Genomic DNA, 20,872 nt, shown 5'->3' on the forward strand with positions numbered 1-20,872 from the left:
ACTCACCAAGAGCACTAGGACATCTCCACCTGGGCAGCCCACAAGCACCTCAGATCCAATATGTGTAAAACCAAATTCATCATCTTCTAGTCACCCCCAAACCCGTTCTCTGATTCTCTTAATTTTATTCAGGCACAAGACCTGAGTCATCTTTGACTCTTTCCTACTGCTCATATCCTACATCCAAAAGTTGCCACCTTCTGTCCAATCCACCACCTTAAATTCTCTCATAATCTTCCCTTCCTTTCCATTCGTGCTACCCATGCCCTTAAGTACTGCAATAATTTGCCTCCAATCTCTTCTTCCTCTTAATCTATCCTACATTTTGCTGTGAATGTAATCTTCCTGAAATACAGCTTTGGACATATAATTCCTCGACCAAAAAGTCCTCGGTGGTTCCCCCTTGCCTACTGAATGAAGTGCAAAACACTTCATTCTAGGGCAGGGGAGTGGTGGGAGATTTAGCTGGCAAAGTAATTTAGGGCCAGAAGTTAGGGAGTTCAGGCTTGTCCCTGATGGCAGTGGTGGGCCACTGGAAGCTGGTAAGCAGGGGACTTCAAAAAAAGGCCTTTTATACTTAGAGATACTGCCTTAACTTCCATAAATAAATACATCGTTGACTATGGTAATTCTAGACATTATGGCAGCCCAACAAGGAGAACTATATCATTTTTTCTTATTTAAAGGTACCTCTTCTTTCCCCCAGAAATTACAAGTACTTCACTTCAAACTCCAGGTGTTTCTGCAAAAACAGCAAATGTCTATAGACACTCTCTACAGGATACTTCAAAACAAGAGGCAAGTAACATTTCTTTTGTCCCAGATACAGACAGAACAAATGAAATATGAAATTATGATCAAGATTGGCATAACACAGTTTCATGTATTAAATGACAATTCAGAACAGCCTTATTCCCTGAAATTAACCACCCTATAGTAAGATTTTATAAAAATTGAAATGTGAACCCACAGGAATAATCCTGTGCTACTTCAGACTTCCACCACTCATGGTTATCAGTTATGTTAGTGTTGCCATACTCTAAGTGTAGGGAATATCAGTAACAAGCTGTAAGCTAACAAAAGAAAAATGGTGAGCCTGAGAGTTTAAATGTGTTAAATAGATCCAAAATTTGAATATTTGTCTCAATTCTTAATAGAGATTTACCAGAAACAACTTGAGTGTTCCCACTTAGCCCTTAGGTTACAGTCTTCCTAAATGATGAGCTTCAAGAGCTTCAAGGTCCATACCTATGCCCTGCAGAAGAATCAACATATTGGGCTTTTGTGAATCATTTCTCTTCTAGTGCTGATGGGTTGTGCAGAGACAGCCATACTGCCTCGCCCTATCCCCTTTGTGACCAGTGATCACTCATCTGATGGCGGGAAGGTGGCCACAGACATTCAGGGTACCTGGTCACAACATATATTACCTCTGTGGGTTGCCAATTTGTCATTCATTATAAGAATCAAATGCACCTCCTTGGCTCCGTTAGCACTGCATTAACTGGCTCACCTGTTCTAAAAAGTTAACATATTTTGCCATATTCTGTGTTAAATGCATAGAAAGTGACAGACCCATTTATATATCTCTTCAAATGTAGCATGTTAGCCACAATATGCTTCTCTATATAAACACATATTTATAAAACACCTGCTGTGTCCAGGGCACTGTGCTAGTGTGCTAACATCCATAATCTGTATGCTTAGTACCTGATTAAAGAATCTTAACTACTTTAAGATAGTTTAGTAGTTGCACATCAGGAATTAATAACTTCTTTCACTAGCCTCACTATACAGTCAGAAAAAAAGTATTCTCTGAGTGTAGCATGGACGGCAAACTTAGTACTACATATGTTATCAAAAAAAACCCAATAAACGAATTTAGACCATATGTTTTTAAAGAAGGCTTTAAAATACATTGGACAATATGCATAAATCAAATGGTCACAAATACCTAATTTATTTTGAGAAATAGCATGACCACTTTTATTACAATAGAATCCAATGCTAGTTTCCAGCTTATTTCACCCATCCCATCAGTGTCAGGAAATGTACTTCTGGTGGCTTGTGTTCAGCTCTCAGGCCTGGAAAACAAATAAAGTCTACTCTGTTGGATTTATCTTCCTGTATAATTACCTAAGCAGGTAGAGCTCTTGGCCAAATCAAAGAGTCACATCCCTTGTGTGCAGAAAACCTGCTCTGTGCTTTCCAGCTCTCTCAAAACATTTTCCCTATAGTTAACTTTCTTTAAAAACCACACATACTCTTCTTAGCTATTCAGCTGATTACCTTCCATGCTGATCAGTGCATTCCTCAGTTAGTTAATTTTAGTATATTAATGAATTCTATAAGCCTTTGAATTCTGTAAGTAATGTACGTAATGTAAACCAAATGAAACATGTGTATATTATAAATGGACTTTTTAAATCACTTTATTAAATTTCTGTGAGAAATAGATGATGTTCAAATTCTTTGAAAACTCATTTGAGGATTTTCTTTGTTTTTTCTTGTGGCATGTATAGGTGACATATGCTGATGTGAATGGGGAAAAGGCCAAGAAATCAAGCTTAAACTATGAGTCAGCTAAACATTAACAATAACTATTAAGGAAATCCTGCAGTCCATTAATGCATTCATTCAACTAACATTTATTGAGCTTTTGCTACATGCCATGCACTATGCTAATTATTGAACACATGAAGTAGAGAAGCCATGGTCCCTATCCTGGATTTTACAGTTTAGTGTAGAGCAGTCATGCCAGTAATCACAATCCAATATAATAAGTGCAATAAAGGAGGTATATAAACAAAGTCCACTCTCCATAGGGAAGCCAAGGAAGCTTTTACAGAAGGTGCCACAATTGAGCTGAGACATGAAGGATGAGAAAGAATTTTCTAAGCAGACAAATGGAAAGAGAACCTTCCAGGAGAAGGGAATACATCTACCAAGATATATACATTAGAGCATAGTGGGTTTGTGGAAATAGTTTTTTTCAGAATTGCTTTAACTAAAAGTTCAAGTTAGAGAATTACAGATGAAGCTTGACTGGTAGATAAGGGTTAGATCATTAAGATTCTGGTAAGCTGTGCCAGGAAATCTACCTTTTATCCTGTTATCGAAGGGCAACTATTGAAGAATATTCGCAGGAGCATAATATGGTCAGACTTTGCCTTTTCTGCTCAAACATAGAAAACAAACATACGGTTACCAAAGGGGAGAGTGGGGGGGGGATAAATTAGGAGTTTGGGATTAACAGGTACACACTATTATATATAAAATAAATAAAATACAAGGACCTACTACATAGCACAGGGAACTATATTCAATATCTTGTAATAACCTATAATGGAAAAGAATCTGAATCACTTTCCTGTACACCTGTAACACAACATTGTAAATTAACTAGACTTCAAAAAATGACCAAAAAAAAGAAAGAAAAAAAAGAATTTGCCTTTTATAAAAAAGGAAAGTGGAAGTAGACGTGAAGAGACTGGAGGCAATGAAACAATAAAAATAACAGTTAGCATATTGAACACTTACTATGTACCAGGAACTATACTAAACTATATTCTCTCATTTAACCCTCCCAACAATAAAAGTATTTTTATCTAACATTTTACACATAAGTAAACTAAGTCTCAGAGTGGTAAATTATCATGCCCAAGATTTCACATAATATGTGGCAAAGCCAGGGTTTTAACCTAGGTCTATCTTACTCAACCAATCCTAACTGCAATACCATACTGCCCCTTATTACAATTAAGAGGCTATTACAATAGTGAAGGCTAGAAATGAGTCCTGAACAAAGTCAGTGGCAGTGAGGATGAAGAGCTGGGCACAGATTGGACTCAGACTAAGAGGGCCAAATGGATGAGATTTGGTTACTGATTGAATATGGGGGAAGAATGAATTGAAGACAACTCCCAGATTTCTAGTCTGAGCAACTTAATGGATAGTGAATAGTGGTGCCATTCAGTTGACAGGCAATACATTAAGATGAACAAGTTTGGAAGAGAAAAAATAAGTTCAGCTTTGAATATGTTGAGTTTGAGATGCCTGAGGGCATCCAAGTGGGACATCTAAGTGGAATAGTCAAGGGGGCAGTTGTAGATATTGGTCTGGGATGCATGGGAGAAGCAGTGAAAAGAACACCTTATATCAAAACCTATGGGAAATAATAAAAGCTGTTCCCATAGGTTTGATATAAAGTGTTCTTTTTAAGGTAGATTATACTTTCTCCTTTTTATTCCCTCTTTGACCTAAGAGTTATCCATAAGTATGTTGCTTAATTGTCATGAAATTAATATTTTCGGCCACATTTTTAAAGTTAGGTTCAGAGAATGTAGCCTGTAGATCTTTAACACATTGAAGTTCTTAACGTTTTCTTTGTGGCCAAATATGTGACTGATATTTGAAAGTATTCCATGGACATACAAAAAATGTATAATTCTTTATTTAAAGGATGTAAGGCTCTAAATGAATTTTAAATTATATTTATTGATTATATTATTCAATTATTATATGTCTTTACTGATTTTTTTGTCTACTAGACTCTTTTCTTACTGCCTGCTAGATGTGTCCAGCCATCAAAGAGGTGTATGGAAGTTCTACATTATAATTGTATTTTTATCAAATTCCCATTGCATTTCTAATAGCTTTTACACAGTTAGGCTCTTTAGGATATTTAATGCACCATGTTGCTAGAAACCATAGAAGAGTTCCTTATTCTTTTAACCGCGCCATTATTTATCTATTGCTAAATAACCAAAAAAAACCCCTAAAACCTGGCAGCTTAAAAAAATCATCTCACAGTGTCTGTGGTTAGGAATACAGAAGCAACTTAGCTGGATGGTTCTGATTCAGGGTCTCTCATGAGGTTATGGTCAAGATGTCATCCAGGGCTGCTGCAGTCATCCTAAAGGCTTGACTGCAACTGGAAGATTCACTTCTAAGGTTTCTCACTCACATGACTGTTGGCAGGAAGTCTCAGTTCCTCACCATGTGGGCATCTCCATACACCTCTTGAGCATCCTCATGATATGGCATCTGGCTTCCCCCAGAGTGAGCAATCCAAGAGAAAGGGGCTGAAGCCACACTATATTTTACAACCTAGTCTCAGAAGTTATACACCATCACTTCCACTACATATTCATTAGAAGCAAGTCACTAAGTCCAACCCACACTTAGGAGAAAAGAATTAACCTCCACCACAGGAGGGAGTATTATGAAAGAATTTGTAGACATATTTCAAAAACACCACAACAGTATTATCTTCACACTTTTTTTCAGGTTTGTTCACTATTAATTCCAGCTCCTTCCTTTCCAAAACTGTACACACTCAAAAACATACTCATACACAAAGAAACTCAAGAAGGTACATAAAATTTAAGTAAAACTTCTATGCAGATCGTTGGAATTTACTGGTTATTCACAATACACTTTACATTTATTGGGAGAAAAATAAATAGATATTCACCTTGACTTTGAACTGGCTTTAATTGGTAATACTACCAATACTTTCTAATACTTTCTATTATTCAAAGTATTCTGTTTGTTTAAGACTGTTTAGTCATGATTGTGCACAACTGACATACACCATCCCAGTATTCCTACGGATGTATTCTACATGAAGACTTGCTTTAGTATCATTATCCAGAAATAGTCACTAAAATCCACTTATGGAACTTTGCTAGATGGCATACAAAGCATGTTAGACAGTATTTGAGTGGGAAGAGATTAATGACAGGCAGACTAATGAACAAACATTGAGCCAACGCGTGTGTTAAAGAATTAATTCAAGGGACTTCCCTGGAGGTCCAGTGGTTAAGACTTTGCGCTTCCACTGCAGGGGGCGCGAGTTCGATCCCTGGTTGGGGAACTAAGATCCTGCATGCCACGTGGCGCAGCCAAAAGAAAAGAAGAATTAATTCAACAAATAAATGTTCTTGAGTGCTTAGTATATGCCAGGCACTGTAATCTAGTACTCACAATACAGCATAGTAAGTCCTATAACAGAAGGATGTATAGGGTGCTTCAGGAGCATTGACAGAGAATGCGTCTATCTAGGCAGATATCAAGGAAGGCTCTCTGAAGGAGGTGACACAAGCTGAATGAGTCCTAAAAATGAGAAATTTAAGAGGGACACTAGAGTTACAAGGGAAATAGTGAGGGCAGAGGCAAAGGGAACTGCGTGTTGTTCAGTATCTCTGGAGCATAGAATATATGTAGAATGGTGACCAGAGATGAGGCTGGTGAGGAAGGCAATCATCCCAGACCTTAAGGTGTATTTGATGCCTGACTGGTAGTCCCTGGAGGGTTTAAACAGAGCACTGACAGCAGGGAATAAAAGACCTATTAAGATATGTTAATTACCATTTTACAAGTAGCCCATGAAGGATACCAATAAATAGTAATTTTCTTTTTCTCTCTGAAAATTCACCTGCAGCTCCCGGAATCTTCTTTTCTCACGACTCATCAATTAAGTAAATATCTAAGAAAACTTAATAAAGTAATGTGTTGCTTTAAATTAATATTTAAATAATTACACAGGAGTGCTGTTTGAGTCCTCCATTCTTGTAGTTTTACTTGTCTGTAGTAAAACTCTCCCCTTTTGCAACCTCTCAGGACTAAGCTAAAATTGTAAAGTAGGCAAAGCTAGCTGTTCGCGCTCTTCCACCTCCTTCTCTCTTTGTTCTCCCTTTAGTCCTGTGCCCCCCTGATAGACAGTACTTTCACTTCCCTTTCAGGGAGCACTACTTCTGGGATCTGGATCTATTCTTTTCCCTGTCCCCACTCAAAAATGCTGCATTACTTTTGCCTTTTGAGGTTACTGGTTTTCTAATGATGATAAATTAGTTTACTATATATTTATTTATTTATTTTTAACATCTTTATTGGCGTATAATTGCTTTACAATGATGTGTTTTATATATATAGTATTAATGACTTAATCTGTTACCCCCCTAAGGATATTTGCACTGTAATCCAAAGTAATCAGTCTCTCATGATGCAAAATAAAGGCCAGTGGAGAACTTTTCTTTGGCCTGGGAGCCTTTCACCCCTCAAACCTTGGTGGCCACCCATTCTGCTGATGTCCTATTCCCCTCAAACTTGAATAATAGTTCATGCACATAAAATAACTCCTGATGGAACACACATACCCAACACCATCATCTTTTAAACACTCAACAAACCAAATGAGGTTCAGGATAGTTTTTATAAATCCCAAACTCTGATGCAAATGGTTGGGTAAAGTGAAGTAGTGTGTGGTGGTAAATGGTGTTGATGTTCAGACCAAGCGTTTTAGAAAAGGATTTGGGGGTAGGAGTGATAGCAGTCAGCTTGTCTGATTTGCTGAGGGCTCATGGGATACAAGGATGCTGAAGGAAGGAAACTGACTAGCTCAGTATCAAGGTAGTTTCAAGAAATAAAAGTGAGAGAATAATGATTATGTGTAGTTTTATACAGTGTTAATTCCTGCCTCCCTCTTCCTCCTGACCAACTCCCACCCTAGACTACAGAATCACTTGAGTCTTTTCAATAGCAAATGCTCTGGATACCCTTTTATTAAAAATCAGCTAAGATGAAGAACTCTGTATATGACCTGGAGCTTCTCTCCCATTCCTTTCAAATACACAGGGTTAAAATACCTTTAGCTATACCTAGGACAATTCCAGGACACAGCACAAGAAAACCTAGCTACAACACATCTGGTATGGCTCTGCCCATTGCACCCATGTCACATTCCTTTACCTTACAGAAAAGAACCCAGGTTCAAGGCCTTTGGCTTAGTCCTCTTGTTCTGACGCAGCTCTTTGCTTCCCAAGACTCAACTGGACGCATCATGTCTGTTCCACCATTTACCTCCTCTCTCTTCTCTTCCTCCAACTCCTTGGTTCTCTGTTTTTTCTAATGCTAACGTAAAGGACATACACAGTAAGCTTAATAAAATAGAATTAGGAACCAAAGAAGTCAGGACAGGAGGAAGCAAATGTGATAAGATAGCGATGTGGTAAACAGTTGTAATTATTAAGCTTTGCATTTAGATACTGAGTATGTTCTGATGATTGGGATAGAAGATGAGAGGAGAAACAAAGTAAAGAAGACAGTGAGCCTGTTGCCCTGAAGACTGTGCTCAGAAGTTTGTATTTCACTCATTGAGTGACAGTCTAAGGTTTTGAGGAGAAATGTAATATTATCAAATCAGTAACTTTGCTGAACACCCCTGATAGCATCATATACGACAAATTGAAGACAGACACTTCTTCTCTGCAGAAGTCCATTAATGATTTGTAGCCTGCACAGTGGCCTTCATTTGTACACATAGAGCAAAAATATGTTAAATGGAAATTTATTTACCAAACTTTCTTGAGAACCTACTATGTTCAAAGTATAGTGCTGGTTATTAGACAGATACCAAGATGAATAAAGCACTGCCCCTGACCTCATTTGTGCTTCACAAAGCACGAGGAGAAAAGACAGGGAGACATGAGCAATACCAGAGAGTGAATTGAGGGCAGGACAGTGGATAAAATGTTAGGCAAAGGGAGGGCCACCCATGGAACTACCCAGTTTTTGGCTTATCAGATTGGACCACTGATGTTAGGATACAGAGGTGCTGCTTTTAAATCCCATTCAACCACTAGAATGAGTAAATGGATTTGGCAATAGAATGGACTACATGTATGTATGATCAGGAGGTATGAGACATCACTCCAAAGCTGTGGGCCTGAGGTACCAGTAGAGGACCACCAGTTACATTAAAACTTAGATATTCAGAAGGATTAGGCAGACAGACTAAAATTCAGTCTTGTCACATTAACCTTCAAGGGGTGGTTGGCCAGTTAGCTTTTGGACTAAAGTGAGGTTGTATGGAGGAGAAGGTTAGGAAGAGAAAGGTTATATTTATAGTTTTATGACATAGCAAGTTAAACGGTGAAAAACTGTGCCTTATCTTTGGGGCTTCTAAACTAATTATCATTAATATCACTGCCCTCTTGATTTAAGAAGTAGAGAGTTGGCAGTACAAATGACCTAAACCTTAGACGCTTTAGTAGCATCAACCTATTAGGGAAAACCACCTAAGACTAGGGAAAAGTGGATGGAATATTATGGCACTCCTAGAATTGTTGTGGAACTTTCCAACATAACAGTGAGTTCATTTGCATGTTTCTGCTCAATTGACTCCAAAGAGAAACTGATAATTCATCGCAAATTGCAGATTTGTATCCAATATTACAACTAGTTTCTAGTGGTCTTATATAAGGCTTTTCTGATCTATATGGTTAGTTTTGTTCTTAGTTCTGTGCTATTTCCTTTTATCTAAATGCATGCCTTTGGGACAGAAAGTCTGTGGGGAGAAGTAGAAACATACACAGGACTCCACTTGCTGCCTGTGGTATAAGATAGGGAGAGCAGAAAGAAAGAATCTGGGTGCATTGGATTGCAGAGGATCTACAAAAAAGAAATTGTGCTGGAGTTGGCCTAAGAAACTGGGTCTTAGAAAAATGAATGAAGCCAAAGGATAGGAATTATGTCACTGATGTGAGCATTCATGTTCTAGGTTCTATATTGCAAAAAGGTATTAGTCTGTGGATGGGCTATTGATGCCTAACCCTAACTGAGACCTTTTCCTGCTAGGATTTAGGTTGTAATTTCACAGTCTGACTGTATGTCTCAAAATTAAATTGTTAGGCCTTGGAGGAAAAAGTAAATTTGATAACATAAAGGCAGGACAAGTAAAAATGAAAATAGAAGCACCATGTTTCCTTTAAGAAGGTCAAGAAGAAGAGAGGCGAGGGATCCATGGAGGCAGAAAAATATGAAAGTAAATCATAATTAGTCTTAGGCCTTGATTTTTTAAAACTCTTTGTTATTATTCTATAATTTACATGATTTTGTTGTTCTCTTGCTACAATTTAGTAAAATATAATTTTGGTTCCATGTAGTAGGTCATAACAAATAATTCTGATTAGAACACAGAATAGAATATTGTGATACCTAGAAAAGGGCTCCATCTAATTTGGTATTGCATATGATCTGAAACCCGTTATTTTAATCTGTCATTGCCAGTGGATCATCCATAGATCTTTTCCTACTGTGGGGCAAGGAGAGGAGATTAGGAATTTTGAGGAGGTGGGTAGAAAGTGAATTATCAGAAAGCTCTGATCAAGCAGGACAGGCAGAAAGGACTAGCCCATCCCCTCTCTCGCCAACCCCATCCATGCTCTTCTCAACTCACTACAGAACAAACATGGCTAAGGTGGATCAACAGTGGTAATATCAGATAGGTGTTAGTTTACTCAGCACCTATTATTCTACTCTTTATGCAGCAATTACTCTACTCCTCTGAGTAATTAATAGAGCATGTCCTACACCCAGGGGCCAATTTCTAAATAAGAGGCTAAATAGGAGGGTTAGATAAAAAAATAAAGCTTATTCTTCTCTGTGAATTGCTGGGGAGGGAAAAAAAACTCCCAAGCACAAAGCGGGTAATCTGATTCAATGATTAGGAAATTGGAGGAAAGTCACATAAATTATTAACCATAAGAAATAAAATCAATCTCTTTTTACTTTTTCAGGCAACAAGACTACCATCAAAATCACTGTCAAGAAAAAGTATGTACGATGAAACTCACTGATAAAGCAATTAACTATGTTTTCTAATATGTTATTAGAGAAAAATCTGTGAATCAGACAACCAGCAAAATCATCTGCTGATATTAGTCAGTTTCCCTCTTTGCCTTTTTCTCTTCCTTGCCTTTCACTCTCAGTTAATCTTGAGTTTTACAGAGGTCCAAAATTATTGTTAAAAGAGTTGTTGTTAAGGGGGGTACAAAGTTACTGTTATTGGCCTTTTGCCCAGGGGGCTCAGGAGGGTAGATTGGGGGAGGCTTAGGAGGTTTAATCATCACGGGGAAAGCATCACATACCACAAACCCACAATGGGAAGACATTAAGGGAAATACCTTTGCAGACCCCTGCAGATCTGGCTCAGGGCTGAGCATCCTGCCCCTCAGGCAGGTGAGCCAGGATGCCTAGATCTGTCTCTTAATTCTCCTGGGAGTAAGAAGAGCCTTACGATAGCTACTCCATCAAAAGAAGGGACCTGGTCACAAGAGAGCTGCAACTTGGGCCAGGCAGGGAAGAGGGTAAATTTGATAAGCCCCAACTCTGGGGCTAGACAGAGGAATCATGAACAAGAAAGGGGTTCAGGGGAGTAGCACACTCACACACTCTTTCACACATACACCTGATCAATTCATAGAATGTGCAACAAACACAAAGGCTGAGACATACTGGCACCAAAACGATATTTCTTGGTTTAATAGTATAGTGAAAATGAGCTGAATAATCAGATTCTACTTATCGCATTTCGCTTCATTAAAAACTTGATGAATGTCCCAATTTTATATGTCAAAGTTGGACATGCTTCTTCTCAGCTACCCTAAGAGTAGTAATGTAGGTCTGCTGTACATTATCTCTGGTGATAAGAAAATTATATATATTGAAATTCTTAGCTCATATGTATTGGAACAGATTTAGATCAATTTAGACCAAGAAGGTGAGTAACTTACTTATTAATGTTTAAACGTTATTCTTAGAAGTGTTTGATTTAGGACATTTTACACAAGTAAAACAAGTCTTTTTCAACCATATGCTGTCATTTCAAACTATGTTTTTCAAACTCAGTAGCCATTTTCTGGTCTGCACAATAGGTGAAGAAAAAATACATTACGAGAGCTAGATAGTAGTGATGTTTGTGCAACATTGTCAGTGTACCTAATGTTGCTGAACTATACACTTTAAAATGGTAAATTTTACGTTATGTGTATTTTATCACAATAAAAAATGCATTAGGAGATTTGGGAAATGGACTCGAATAAAACAGCTTTTCCTTGAAGCGTCCCTCAAACCTTCTCTAATGGGTCAGGAGAGAATATGCTACATACGGCAAGGTGTTAACTTTGATTGTTGGCCTAAACCTGAACAATCTGGGGCTACCTTTGGAGATAATTCTGAGGCAACAACAACATTATAGGGAATCGGGTGCCCAAATGCCAGGATATCAAACAATGCACAGCTAAAATGCCACGCATCCAGCCTTTGCTGCCACTGACTTGTAGCCACAGCCTTGAGAAGTAGAGTTCTTGTGGAAGGTACACACTCCTGGTCTGGCTGTCTTGAGGATAACAACTTTAAAAAGAATACTGTTTTATTATAGGCAAAAGGATTTTTATGATCCCAAAATATATCTGCAATAAGTACACATACATAAACAGTTATAGAGTTTGGCAGGTGCACTTTGCATCTGCCCCTGGTCCAGTCTAAGCTGTAATAGTGAGCATAATTAACCATGAGGAAATGGCCATTCAAGTCTGGTCCCTGGGTTTCTACTTCAGCTCATACTAAAAGAGCCCCAACTTCCCTCCACTGCTTAGCCTTCTGGCCCTTTGAGTACGAGTTCTGGCTCAACCTTTTTTCCTTCCGAAATTAATGTGTTTCTTTATTTCTTGAGCTGTCCTCTGCCTTCCAATCCAAGACAGTTTGCACTGATAATCTTTCGTTGGACCTAAGCCTGTTCATTTCCCTTAAATCATCAGTGCTAACCGTTGCCCATTGATTAAACTTTAACAACTAGCTGTAGTCATTTGCATATATAAACACAGTCAATTGACAGAGGAAGGCAGCAACAGGCCAGCCACAGAACCCACAGGCTGATCCCTCCACTATGGGGCTTCATTTTTTACCCTCATCTCCGAGCTAAACGGATGCCTAAGTAAAAGGAGGCTATATCCACAAAGGCACATAAATGTTTGAACTGCAAATTTGTTTCATGAAATAGTTTGTTAGAGGTAACCTGGTTTGTATTTTTAAGAAATATTGCTTGGGTCATAAACACAGTCTTACTTCTTGCCAGGGCATTTGTTTTCTACGAGCCTAGACACCCACTTGGCTGTTTGTTTGTTTTTTTTTAACCAGGAAGCCATTTATCCTCAGCAATAAACTTTTATAGTTCCAAGGGATTTTGGGGTTTTCTTCTGCTTTATTTTATTTTAATGGGTGTACTATTTTATTAACATTTAAATTTCACCAACAATGAGCTCAAGTATATGCTAGCCCTATGTTCAGATTTTTGAAACAAAGATAAAATGGACAGACAGCTTTAAGGGTGCAATGTATTTAACACTACACAATATATTCAACAATTAGACAATCTAGGTGGTGGTATAACTATACACTTAGGAGCACAAGTATAGGGTCCAAGGGATTTTGAATCAAAGAAAATCTTATTCAAAAAATAGATCACAGGCACAGAGAATAAACCAACTTGAAACTAATCTGGTGTTCTAAATAGATTTCCTATGTTCTCTCTATACACTGTGGCTGGATTGTAGCTATGCATTGTTTGATAAAAGGAATTAAAGGTTAGCCCCTGTCCCTAAAATAGAGTAAATTCATATGTGATTTCCCTTGTATCCCCGCTCACCTCCTTTCCAGATAACTTCTGAAGAACTGAACAGTATAATTCAAAATATAATGACCTGCGTTGTGGCTGCAGTGACTAGTGTATTATATCCAGCCATCACAAAATATGAAGAAAGGTCGCGAAATATTACATACCCAATGCCTGATGACTCTACCCTCTCTTCTGATAGTGAGAGTTGCTGTAGCACATGCCGTGAAACATTTCTATATGAAACAAGTAAGATAGATGGTTCAGGCAGAGCCCTGTGCAGAGGCAGCTGACAAGTCAATAGGGCAACCAGTGGCACCGTCAAAATCATCTTCTGCCCATAAAGAAAGAACAGATGTAGAAAGAACATATCATAGGAAAGAACACTCGGAAAAGAAACCTAAAACCCCCAAACCTAAATATAATGAGAAATCTGAACCCCCCCAAGCTTAAAACCTGTAAATCCAATAGTCACCTTGTTGCACTGATTGAAACAGGCACAAGGAAATGTAAAGATGCTACCACTGAAACAGATGGCTTAGAACGCCCACTGTCTCCTGATGAAAAAGCAAAAGCTGTAAATGAGATGCAGGAGTTAAATGATGTTTTACTTAACTTTAAATATCACCTAAAAAAGGAAACTGAGTTGATTTTAGAAAACATTTTTCATGAAATGGTGTCTGAATTAACCCAGACCATCCCCACCCTTTCCTTTGTTACGGCCAAAGCTGTGGTTGACCAAACTGACACTGACAAAGGAGACTTGCTCTCCAGTGTTGATATTTCCTCAGCAGCTGCTGAAATTATGGAAAATGTGCTTGAGAAGCTACAGTCTGCAGTTGAGAAAAAATGTACCAAGGAATTTTCACAAGAAAATGTATCTGTTCACTTTAAATCAAACTTAGTCAGTGGAGAACATTTCATTTCTCCAAAAGAAAAAACTTCAAAAGCTTCACTGCCCTATGCTTTGGAAAACATGAATGATATTGCAGAGAATATGGTTCATGTGATTTTAGAAAAGCTGACGGCTCTTGCATCTTCTAAGCAAAGTGAGCTTTTTCGTCTTGAAATCACAACTGAACTGGCTTATCAGCAACACAGGGAAGATCCAACATATACATTCCTTCAAAGAGCCAGCAAAAGGAAATCCAGTGTTGAACCTGATGCTGCCAATTTGATTGGCAAGGAAGAAATACAAAATTCAGTGTCAAATATTTTTTCCCAGTCCTCTCTGGTTGGTTATATAGAGGAAGCAATCAGCACTATACTAGGCTATATACAAATTGGACTTAATAATGAAAGGCTCATTGCAACTGAAGAAACAGTGATCATCCTTCAGCTACTTGATGATATCTTGGCTCAGCTACATCAGACACCAGTGAAAACAGATGTCCGAAAGAGTAGACACTCCAGAATGAGCAGTCCTTCTGGCACTGAAGAAGACAACAGACTCACCAGCACTAGAGTAACTAATGCTCCTAGGTATGTGTGCCTATTTCCACCTATTAATGTTCCTGGTATGGTCCTTTACTCTGAAGACGAAAATGAAGAAATAGACAAAATTGTAGAAAATGTATTGATTTCATCTATCAAAGATGAAAAAGCAAAATTACAAGAACAGGTTCCTGATCACTGGTTAACAAAGGAAAATGCTGGTTTTAAACACAAAAGCAATATGAACTTACCTACAAAGCCTGCTTATCAAGACAAAGTAGTATTTCACGATCAGGGATTAAATACTGATCTTCCAACTTTTAATAATAAGGACCTTTTTAAGGACAAACCTGGTGTGAATAAAGACATTTTACTTTTCAGCCAAGATGAAACGTATCAAATACAAAAAGCTTTAGAAAATATAGTTAGAAGTATTTTAGCACAGATGCTCAAAGATATATCTTCTGGGCTCTCTGAACACTTAGACTATAAAAATGGTAGAGAGGCTTCACTTCTTACCTCAGGAAAACCACAAGATCTGTCACATCAAGAATGGATGGACCAGATGTTCTCTGTGTCAGAAATCCATACGGTAGCTCAAGATATTATAGATGCTGTATTAAAAATACTTCACATGGCTTCTAGTCACATTATCGGACATTCTTCATCAGTACATCAAACTTCTCTAGATAATACTGACATACCAAATAAAGAGCCATTAGCAACATGGTTTGAGAGTAAACAGAAGAAATTTTTATCTGCACTTGGTGTAAAACATACCTGGTTAGAACCTGGAGCAAGTGGCTCGACATCTGAACCTGTAGATCACATTAATGATAAGATCATTAACACAATTTTTAAGAAGTTGAACTCATTTGTTTGTCCAAAATTACAAAACCGCTTCAAACCAGAAAGCCATGCTGCCCATTCAAAGCCTGCACCTGACAAGAAATCTTTGTCTCGATCTCACCTTAGTGTTTACACAATTAAAGTGATAAAAATTGTTTTGGATGCTATCCAGGAAGAACTACAATACAATAAGAAAAAATCTAAATCTTAGCAGGGGTAGCCCTCCCAAGAATTTTAGAGGTAGAGGATTTTTCACTGACACCGAAAATGAATTAGACTCTGTTGTCACAAAGCTAAGTAATGACATTATGACAAGTTCATTAGCAACTTGCATTTGTGAGGTGTTAAGTGGAAACACAGATAAAAGCAATATTTTACTCCCTTCAGATAAACTAAGGTCTAAAATCTCATATGGAACTGGTGGCATTGATCAACAAAAACTTTTGCCTTCTCATTGCCAGCACATGCAGGAGGAAGTTCACCAATGTACTAGATTGCAAGTGTTAGACAGAATTGGAGATACCTTATATGACATGTTATGCAAGCTCATAGGAGACCATCCACATTCTCCCCTACCTGATGAGCAAAATACAGAGAGGATCAATGAGAATTTGAGAACAACCAGTACATTGAAGTCCAATATTAAGCTAATTTCTCAAACAATTCTAGAAGGCATTGTTTCAAAATTATGTGGCGTTGAGATAGATTGCATTTTCAAAAATTCAGAATTTAAAGCTATCTCAGAGTATATTGACACTGACAGCCTGTCATTTGCTTTGCTTCTTGAGGAAATGAGCAGAGGCTCTGACATAATCTTCAGCATGGTGCCCAATGTGACCTGGCCAGGTAGCCAAGAGGTGACTAACAAAAAGGGAAAAACTACTGCCCCCAAAACAGGAACCACAAAAGAAAAGCATCTAAATAAACTGAAAATCATGGCTTCAGATATCCTTAAAATGGTTTTTGCTAAATTGGAAGGGTTTGCCAATGGAAATTTAGAAACTCTGGACGCTATAATCAGTGGAAATAAAAAGAACAGCAGGACATACTGGGAAAGTTAAAATACCAACATTTGTGCTAACACACGTGAAAAACGATTGCAGTCGACTTTATACATGCATGCAAAGAAAGTGTCAAGTACTATTTTGAAAGCTATTCAAACTGAATTAAACGTGAGCTTGCCAGATTTGGAAACATGTATAAGCAAGCCACTACAAGAGAAAAAACGCTTAAGAACTTAGTCAATTTCATTTTGGATGCAATTTCTCCAGATATCTTTAATGAAACTGAACCAGAAGAGAGAGGCATTGAAAATTATAGATACAGGCCAACCTATGGAAATTCTCTTCCTGGAGGAGCTGACCCAGAGTCATATCTAGAAGACCCTGCAGAAACAGAAAGAAAGTGCTGAAGAGGAAAGACCAACAGAAGAAGAAACTAAATCAGATTCTCTTAAGCAACAGGAACTCGAAAGAACATTAAAAAAATTTGAAGTAGAACTCAAAGAGCTACAAAAGTTCCCAGTCTTGCCCATTATAAGAAATATTTTGAATGAAATTTTTCAGAATGATTTAATTGATCAACCAAATGTGCTTCCTCTTCCCCAGTTCCATTTATGTGACATTCCTCATGCTGGTGATGAGCCACTTGCTCAAACATCTGTTCAACCCCTGGATAAAACAATGGGCCCTTTAGTGTCTGAAGCGGATGTAACCATTGTTGCAGATAATGTTGTTAGAACCATATTTCAAAAACTTTATTCTGCTGCTATGACAGATAGAAATGAAAATTAAAATAGGTTTAATACTATCACCTTTCCAGCAAATATCTCTTTTACTGAACATACCAGTGGAGGAAAGTCCCCTGTTTATTCTACCATACTGGACAGAAATCCATGTACACTTCAGTCCACATTCAATATTGGTAAACTGACCAAAATAAATGTAGTTGAAGATATTATATAGTCAGTATTAACAAATTTAGAAACATTTGCTAGTACCAAAGTAAAAGCCCTCTTTTGTCCTCTTATCAATTTCACAGTTCCAATGGCTTTACCTTTACAGCAGGATGAGACTGCTTCAAGCCAACCATGCTTATCAACCAAAGATTCATATTCTGATGACCAATTTTCTTGATGCTCAGTGAATCATAATAAATCAGGAAAGACCACCTCAATATGTCAACTGAGTGCCTCTAAATTAAATATATATGCAACAGAAGTGGCTAGACAAATTTTACAAGGAAGCAAACGTAAGTTAGATAAAGAAATAAAAACTCCATTCTTAACTCATAATGTTGTGGCTTCTGAAAGTATTCCAAGTCAGGTTGTTAACACAATGTTAGATATTGTGTCTACTAAAGGCAAATATGAAAAGAATATATTTGACAGAGAGACTGATCCAGGTCGGCCAGAAGATATTGTTGAAAAGCTGTTCAATAAAAGTGATTATCGAGAAAAACTTCAATGTCAAATACTAGATACCATTGAAGGTATCTTAATTGACATCTGTGAGGAAACAATAGATGAGAATAATCTCCCATTTGCTGTATCCACTCTTAAATGTAATGTAAGTGGGAGACATTTAGAAACAAACTCTGAAAGGGACCCCGAGTATGCAAATAAGGCTATTCTTAGGCTTTTAGTTCCTAAGGAGTATGTTGCTATGATTTCCAACGGTATGGTGGATATTGTTCTTCAAAATCTCACTTCTGCTATCATGCTTGCAGTAAATGCAAAGGATTCTATTTCTCCAAGACTGCCTCTGATATTTTCTGACGCATTTCCCATAGCAGAGGTCAACAATCTCCTGTTATAGACTCAATGAATGAAAGGAAAAGGGAGAGATTTCCATTTGCAAGAAATGAAAGAGATGTACAGCTGAAATCAGCTTATTCTGATAATAATCAGACAACTGTACTTAAGAAACAAGATGCCGGACTTCCCTGGTGGCGCAGTGGTTAAGAATCCGCCTGCCAATGCAGGGGACATGGGTTCGAGCCCTGGTCGGGGAAGATCCCACATGCCGCAGAGGAACTAAGCCCGTGTGCCACAACTACTGAGCTTGCGCTCTAGAGCCTGCGTGCCACAACTACCGAAGCCCGGGCACCTAAAGCCCGTGCTCCGCAACAAGAGAAGCCACTGCAATGAGAAGCCCGCGCACCGCACGGAAGAGCAGCCCCCGCTCGCCACAACTAGAGAAAGCCCGCGTGCAGCAGTGAAGACCCAACACAGCCAAAAAATAATAATAAAATAAAAATTTTTTAAAAAAAGAAAGAAACAAGATGCCAAGAAATCTGCTCCTGAGCCATGTGAGGAAAATTCTCATTTCATTACTAAAACTATTTTGAATAGATTAAAATCTTTTGCCACAGAAAGAATAGATTTGCTACTTATTCCTCATACGGAGACTAGAGAAAAACCATATGTTGGATCAGAATTTACAAATTGTAAACAAGATGACAGCATATTTCTTGAATCAAACCAAATGCCATTAGATATGAATATCCTGAAAATATCAACAGCTAAAACCGTTCTCAGTCAACAAGTCACAAATTACATATTTGCTAATTTCAGAGAAAAACATGGACCTGCAATTCATGTATCACAAGCTAGTCTTAAGGAATATGCTGACATAATCGCCAGTACCATTTTGACACATGAAAAATGACATATACCTAGAAATCCAAAAGATGTATACATATCAAAACAATACTTCATTCCAAGAAAACATCATTGCAAGTGAAACTGTCAACAACATCTTAAAGAGTTTACATGATAAAATACCTTTAAAGGCAAGTAGCTTTTACTCAAAGCAGGACCCTGGTCTTTTTACACAACTAACTGTACAAAATGAAATATTGCCTGGTCAAAGAAAAATGGAAGACAACACTGAACTGCCTCTCTTTTCAAAATGCTCAGATCAAAACCAAATTATATCAGAAGCAGAAAACCAGAGAAGGACTTTGGAAGAAATATTTAGAAATGGAGAATCTAGACAGGAAAAAATAACTTCTTTGTTAAGTGTAGTTAAGGATATTTTAAAGAAGGTATATCAAAGGGTAACGGAAGATACAGACCATTGGCCTCCATTTAATGAACTCCCCCACTTTATATCTGATTCTAAAATTAAAACATCAGCACAAAAAAAAGCTTTCCAGTCACATATAAACAGTGTCGCAAATGACATAGTTGAACGTGTTTTCAGAAAAATGTTCTCAATAATTATGACATCTTTATATGAAAACAGTGAGACCGGGGGAGAATTGGAAGCATCTGGCAATGAAGAACTGCTGATGAATCCATCGTGCTTTAGAGAATTGAAACAAGCAGAAAAAAGAAGTGTTCCCCCTGAACCTGTGATACCACAAGTTTATCCTTACACAGGTATTGGAAGTGTCACTTCATTGGAAAACATTTTATTGCAATTTTCTCCATTGCGACTGGGTGAACAATTGGTCCAAAAGGTTCTCAAAAAGATCACAGATTTTGATTTGCTGAATCTAGAAGAGAGTTCATCCCTTAAAGGTCAATCTGATGAAATTCGACATCTGAGGCCATGCAGTTCTAAAGCTAGCCCCAAGGGCAGCCCTAAGGCAAGTTTTAAAACAAATTTTAAAACAAAATCAAAGTTACCTCTTTGGCTAAATTTGGAACAAAACCACAGCTAGGACCTGGTGGAGCTAAAGCCAAAAGCAAAACCAAGTTAGGTCTTAGAGAGAAGACTCTAAGAGGCAACCAGTCCAAGACTTCCATTGGGCTACCGGGTCTGCTATCCATAGGGGATGCCAAAAATCTCTCAGTGAGAGCAAAACTCCCCACTGTGGAGCTAAAAATGTATTCCAGGGATATAGTAAGTAATATTCTGGAAACAACTCTGAATGAATTTCAAGAGGTGAGGCAAAATAGAGCAATGGTAAATGTAAACACTTTATCTTCTGATCAAATTGAGATAGCAAGTGAAATAGTTGATGCAGTTTTGCAAGGATTATACGCTACGAAGAATAATTTGGCCCATCCAATAAAAGGCTCATACTCAGATGATCTCAAACTTTCACAGGGATATTTTAGTACAATCTCTTTTGCAAATCCAGAAGCCCATTTCTCTTTGGAGAATGTTTCTTCACAACTAGAAA

The 20,872-nt window shown here is 37.8% G+C and overlaps 1 protein-coding gene across 1 annotated transcript in view; it reads left to right on the forward strand.

Annotated features, from left to right (window-relative positions):
• LOC111169614 (fibrous sheath-interacting protein 2-like) overlaps positions 1-20,872 on the forward strand; it is a 58,802-nt gene that overhangs the window by 15,254 nt on the left and 22,676 nt on the right. Inside the window, 12 exon segments of the mRNA XM_089904883.1 lie at positions 707-798; positions 2,523-2,578; positions 13,476-13,710; positions 13,712-13,894; positions 13,896-15,932; positions 15,934-16,963; positions 16,966-17,134; positions 17,136-18,532; positions 18,535-18,693; positions 19,022-19,394; positions 19,396-20,360; positions 20,363-20,871. Of these exon segments, the coding sequence (XP_089761009.1) occupies positions 707-798; positions 2,523-2,578; positions 13,476-13,710; positions 13,712-13,894; positions 13,896-15,932; positions 15,934-16,963; positions 16,966-17,134; positions 17,136-18,532; positions 18,535-18,693; positions 19,022-19,394; positions 19,396-20,360; positions 20,363-20,871 (7,205 nt within the window).

Source organism: Delphinapterus leucas, chromosome X (assembly GCF_059928025.1).
Source record: "Delphinapterus leucas isolate spDelLeu-1000000601 "Yukka" chromosome X, BTC_Dleu_Yukka2, whole genome shotgun sequence".
In the NCBI taxonomy this organism is placed as follows: domain Eukaryota; kingdom Metazoa; phylum Chordata; class Mammalia; order Artiodactyla; family Monodontidae; genus Delphinapterus; species Delphinapterus leucas.